Raw genomic sequence first — 6,000 nt, forward strand, 5'->3', positions numbered from 1 at the left:
CCCCACCAGCTGGATGCAGGCTGGGGCTGTGTTGTTCCCGTTTCATGGAAGAGGAAGCAGGCAGACTGAGTACCCTGTAGCAAGAGTTCCCCAGTCCCTCCTCGGTCCATCCTAAGCCTCGTGCCAGCGCCTGAGATGCCAGTCAGTAGGACACTTTTGTGCACCCCCACAATGTCTAGAGGCCAGTGGGGTGGGAAACAAGGACCTAGACAGCCACAGGCCACTGGGGAGTGGGGAAAGAGAGCAGGAGCTCCCCTGGGAGCCCCGTAGAGGGTCGTTAACTTGGCTTTAGGGACGGGCATGCTGGAGGGGGAGCGAGGCCCAGTCCCGTCCAGGCTGCTGGCTCCCCTTCCCCTCGGCCCTGAGCAGGGGAATTCCTAGCAGAGAAAACCACAGGGGCTGAGTCATCAGAGGTGAGAGGAACCTGGCAGGATGTGGGTGCAGGTCATGCCCTAGAAGAGGTCCAGGTAGGGCCCCGGGCCTTCATGTGGGTGGGCAGGTCGGGGCAGGGGGGAGGGGCTCAGGAGTGCATCACTGTCACCCAGCTCCCAACAGCCCTGTCCTGGAGTCCAGCTGGCCCGTAACTTCAGACACAGGTCAGGCTCTGTGCGGCTACAGGGCAAGGCTGCGAGGACAGCTTCTGCCCCCTAACTTCTCAGTGAGCCGCCAGCCCCAGGAAGGGCATGGAATTGGGCTGGACCTGGCTGAACAGAGACAAGCAGGCCTCTTCAAGGGGGAGACAGCTACGGAGTCCAAGAGTCTGCCCTAAGCCCACTACCCTCTATTTGTCCTCTCCTCCAGTCCTCACGCTAAGCCTTCATCAATACAGGGGTCAGGTCTGACACACACCAGGTGCTTGATACATTTAAATAAATGAAACAAAACAAAAGTCTTCAAAGGGGTAATATCCCAAATGGCAATCTTGAGTTTGTGTGGTGCCATGGCAGGACCTCAAGTTCCCAGAGAAGCAGCCCCCAGCCCTCCAGGGTAAGGAGAATAAGAGCTCACGTGGTCAAGCCACCTCTACCCCCCTTCCCTTGGGTCTCTGGAATCAGCCTCCCACCTGCTGGCCAATCCATTCTTTCTGGGCCAACCAGAGAGGAGTCCCATATAGAGGAAAATGTGAATTCCAAAGGGTGGCAACTTTTGCTTCCCGTCCATACCTGGGATTTGTTGAGTGCTCGCCTCATGCCTTGCCTTGTGACAGAGACACGTGGCACAAAGCATCTCCTTTCATCCTCTGGTCCATTTTGTGAAGGAGGCATAATTGGCTCTCTTTTGCAGAAGAGGAAACTGAGGCTCAGCTGTCTGCTTCCTCTAGCCTGCTTAGCGAACTCCTGTTCATCCTGCAAAGCCCACCTCCTTGACTGAGTGAACGACCCACTCTGTGTCCCTTTGAAACTGAGGCAGACCTCTTTGCTGCACCCTTCCTGATGGGTCATTATGTACATTTGGGACCCTTATTAGATGGCAAACATGGGGAGGGGAGGGGTGAGGCCTGATTCACATCCAGGTGCCAGGAAGGCAACTTGTTCACTGTAAGAACATGGTAGGTGTGGGTGGCTCAACTTGAATTATTTGCAGCTGTGCATACATCAGCCCAAACAAGTTCCTACTTCATACTTTCTTCCTTTGTCTTCTTAGAAATGTAACCTTAAAAAAATTCAGAAGTTTAAAGACTGGGAAGACCCAGCTTCCTAGGCCCACTCTGGCTGGTCCATCATCGTAACCTTGGGCTCCCTCCCAATTTCTGACTACATGAAACCCTACTTCTCTATGGGATGGGAAGTTGGGTCTGCCTTTCAGGGAGCGCTCAGTGGGCCAAGGCTTGGCCAATGGTCCCTATGCATGTTTCTGACTTCATTCCTTACACTGCGATGGGAGAGAAGCAAGTTGGAAAAAATGGCTTTAGAAGGGCACCTGGATGGCTCAGTGGGTTGAGTGTTTGCCTTCGGCTCAGGTTATGATCCCAGGGTTCTGGGATCGAGTCCTGCATCAGGCTCTCTGCTCTGCAGGGAGTCTGCTTCTCCCTATCCCTCTGCTGCTCCCACCTCCAACTCATATTCTCTCTCTCTCTCCCTGAAATAAATAAATAAAATCTTAAAAAAAAAAAAAATGGTTTTAGAAGGGCGCCTTATATTTCCTCCGAGATGCTGATCTTGCTTTCGTGTTTAGGATCCCCATGGCTCAGTTGACCTTTATGTCTACAGCCGCCATTTTGGTCACAAGATGATAACAATAAAGTCTATTTGTAAAGCATTTTATTGGTTTCAAAATGCATTTATTTGCCTAAAAATATTTCTGGGGCACCTACAGTGACCTAGGGGCTCTTTGCCAAGCACTAGGGATATAAAAGTGAGCAATATCTGTTCCCTGTCCCCAAAGAGGTCTTATAGTATAGTTGGGGACACTCTCAGGAGGCAAGATAATGCCTTCCTAGAGTGACACAGAAGCTTGTCCAGGAAACAGAGGCAGTCATGACGTGAGCACTCCAGGTGGTCAAGGAGGAGCTGTGGGAGGTCGATTCAAGCTGTGGGGTGTGAGGAAGGTGCCAATATTTCACTTGCTTTGTGTAAGAACACTGTAAGTTGGGCGATGCTAGGTTTTGTTGTCACCATTTTATAAGGAGAAGCCCGTTGGGGCTCAGAAAGATTAAGTAAGTTGCCTGAGGCCACAAAGCCAGTAAGTGACAGAGGAAGAATTCAAACCTCCAAGCCCACTTCTCTTTCCACTCTGCTCTGCTACCTCTTCACTCACATTCTTTTATGCACTCATTATTCGCTCACAGAGAGCTGTTTGGTGTTTGCCTCGGGCCACGCGCTGTGCGCTAGACAGGAGGCTTCTCAGGAAGGAAGATGGGTGAGGCCCCTGCCCTCAAGGCCAAAACAAATACATAGAAACTGTAAGTCGGGGTGATGAAGGAAACCGGCCCGCCAAGAGAGCGAGTGAGGGGGTGACCTCCTTGACCTGGGAGGTGGGCTTTGCTGAGGAGGCGACATGAAATCTGAGACAGCCCCCAGGACGCCTGTGATGTCCTGTTCCCAAAGATGCTCTGGGTCTTCGGAAGGAAACTGTGATATTTGGGGATAAAAGGGACACAGGACTCCATTGGGTCCTGTACTTTCTGAAATCACGTCTGGGAATGTGCGCACGAGCTCGGTGTCTCTTGTCGCTGGGGACCCTGAATCTCTGTAGGTGCGAGATGGCTGTTATGAGACCCAAAGCCCACCTCAAAGTGGAGGGGGGACAGGAACAGAAAGAGGCCTTTGCAGTTTGGGCAGAGCTGGTTAGTGTCTGAACTTCCGAGCAGGGCAGACATCACTTCTGTTTCCGGCCCTGCGGTGCACGTGTGCGCAAACCAGGCACAGAAATGGCGCCTTTGCATGGCTTCCGGAAGGATGAACTGAGGGACTGTGTGCTGGGCACAAGGGAAGCCCTCAGTGTGCATCTGGGGATGGAGGGCTCAGCTCCCCCAGCAGGATCCATCTTCTCCCAGAGACAGAAGGGCAAAACTGAATCTAGAGGTTTCAGCTCACATCCAGAGTGAGAAGATGCTCGTTGTACCTTGTCCCCTAAGTTACTTGTGCCTGGAATTTAGGTGAGGGGTGCATGACCCTGGGTAAGTCACTTCCCTTCTCTGTGAGAGCCTTTTTCTCGGGAGGCTGGTAAGAGTTTGCGTCCCATGGTGGGTCTCTACTTCTTCACGAACCACAGGAAGGAAGAGGTCAGGACCTGGGCCTCATGAGCCCACTCGGTGCTAATGTTTGTAAGCGTCCCCAGGACTCCCCGGGAGGCTCCCACACTGGAAAGAAGGTTGCAGATGCGCCAGGGCGGGGTGGGGGGGTGTTCTTGTCTCTATCTGATCCCCTCCTGAGAAAGAGGAACTTGTGGTCTGACTTAGGCTGAGCCAGCCGGAAGAGGAACCAGGGCCTCCCCGAACACCGGCCACGGAGAGTCCTTGGCTCTGGGTCCTCGCTTCTGTTTCTCAGGCTGGGTTTCAGAATGAGACCCTCTCAGGGGAAACTCAGTAACCTGGAGCCTTCCTACTTCCTCCAGCTGCCCAAGGAGGCTACCTATCCGCCTTCCCCTTTAAAGAAGGGGCTTCTCAGTGTGGCCTGAGGCATCCCAGGCCTTTGCCCCATCTGTCTGGCAGAGGAGGTCCAGCCTCAGCAAGAGCCAATGTCACGTGGGGAACACCTGATGGTTATCCTTAAGGGACAGGACATTGGAAATGGTCTCTGTCTGTTGCCAAGAGGGCTTAAGGGACTTGCCCAAGGCCACCTAGCAAGTCAGTTGGTGGCTGGAGACAATGAGATTTGAGGCCCATGTCCTAAGACCACACAATGCAATCATCCAGCAATCCCCTTCCCTCAGTCTCCCACCCCCTAATACATACTTGACTTGGACTCAGTGATGAACAAAAGCATTTTTAATTTTATGTATTTCCTTTCTAAAAGCATTTTAAGATCCAATGCTTAATTACCTCTCTCTTTGGGCTCCCTCCTCCTACGAAGAAGGTACGCTGTCTAGAACGGTAGCCACTGCCCACGTGGGGCTAGTGAGCCGTTGAGACACGTCTAGGCTGAATCAAGGTGTTCTGTGAGTGCAAAATACACTGGATTCCAAAGACTAGATATGGATGACACGTGGAGATGATATGATTTGAGACCTAAATTAGTTTCATCTGTTCGTCTTTACTTTTTAGTGTGGCTGTTAGGATATTCAAAATTGCATATGTTACTGCAGGTGTGGCTCATGTCCTATTTCTACGGGCACAACACAGGGCTGCCCAGTGGTGTGGTCCTGCCACTGGGATGTTGACGTCATGCTGGGGAGGGGGAGCCAGAACGAGCAGGTAGGGTGGCTTTGCTGGGCAGATGTCACCTGCTTCTCAGACATGTTTTTTCCCAGGGAGTTTGCACAGATGGGTTTGGGAGCTCTGCTTGGACTCAGAACACCAGCTCCACGGCATTCAAATATAAAGCCAGTGGTACCAAGCCAAGCCATGTGCTTTGCAACCAGATCCCTCTAGTATCTGTAACGCCATAACCAGCTGTGCACTTGGGGACTAGTTACTGCCCCTGAGCTTCAGTTTCTTCATCTGTAAAATGGGAATATAGCATAGAGCCTCCTGGAAGGTCCCCAAGAGGGTTAAACGAGGTGAAGTGAGTAGACTACCTACCACAGTGCTTGGCACCACCAAAGATCAGAAGGGTTTAGACAACAAATGTGAAGTCATTAAGGTGTAAAAATGCACCTTACAGACCAGGAGACTTTGGTCTTGGATTAACAGTGTTTGGGATCAGCCCCTTACCATCGCCCTAGCTGCCCTCGCCTTGCTCACCTGGTCCATGGGTAGAAATGGGCAGGTTGGCGGTTGACGCACGTGGACGCAGTGGCCTCAGCAGTGGTTGGGCCCCGAGTCTTGTCAGCCAGGCTCTGCTCAATGGCCATCTGGACCAGCTCATCCTCGCTCAGGCTGCTATACAGACTGTACTCCTCATGCCCGATGGTGCGCTGTCTGCCCCGAGCGCTGATCTCCGTGGCCATCCTCTCCTGCCTCTCACCTCGGCCACCAGAAGAGAGGCACTCCGTGGGGAGGAGGAAGCAGTAAATCAGAAAGCCCTGTGAGGAGACCAAAACCATCACTAATAGTTTGCAGGAGAGTAATGTTCACCAACAGCGAAGGCTGTGCTTTCCTCTGGCAAACTCACAATCATTTTCTATCCATTCATGTCCTTTGAACCACCCAGACACCCGTTCATCTGTGCATCTATCCATCCTCTTATCTACTCACCCATCCACCCACCTTTCTCACCGTCCATCCATCCATTCACCCATCTGCCCCGTTTATTCATTCTCCCATGTGTCCTTCTCTCTCCCATCTACTCATTTACCCATCCACACCTTCCATTTACCCAATGACCTGATCATCGGTTCATCCAACCATTATCCATCCCCTGATCTATCTGCCCACTCACCTGTCCATTTATCCATCCA

At 52.2% G+C, this 6,000-nt stretch overlaps 1 protein-coding gene across 1 annotated transcript in view; it reads right to left on the minus strand.

Moving 5' to 3' along the window:
* The window catches only part of LOC111148565 (ankyrin repeat and SOCS box containing 2), a 40,620-nt gene that overhangs the window by 21,321 nt on the left and 13,299 nt on the right, over positions 1–6,000 (minus strand). Inside the window, exon 2 of the mRNA XM_022505229.1 lies at positions 5,345–5,625. Coding sequence (XP_022360937.1) covers positions 5,345–5,550 — 206 coding nt within the window. The 5' untranslated portion in view covers positions 5,551–5,625. The remainder of the gene's footprint in view (positions 1–5,344; positions 5,626–6,000) is intronic.

Source organism: Enhydra lutris, unplaced genomic scaffold, assembly GCF_002288905.1.
Source record: "Enhydra lutris kenyoni isolate GAN:26980312 unplaced genomic scaffold, ASM228890v2 scaffoldscaffold20, whole genome shotgun sequence".
NCBI classification, from domain to species: domain Eukaryota; kingdom Metazoa; phylum Chordata; class Mammalia; order Carnivora; family Mustelidae; genus Enhydra; species Enhydra lutris.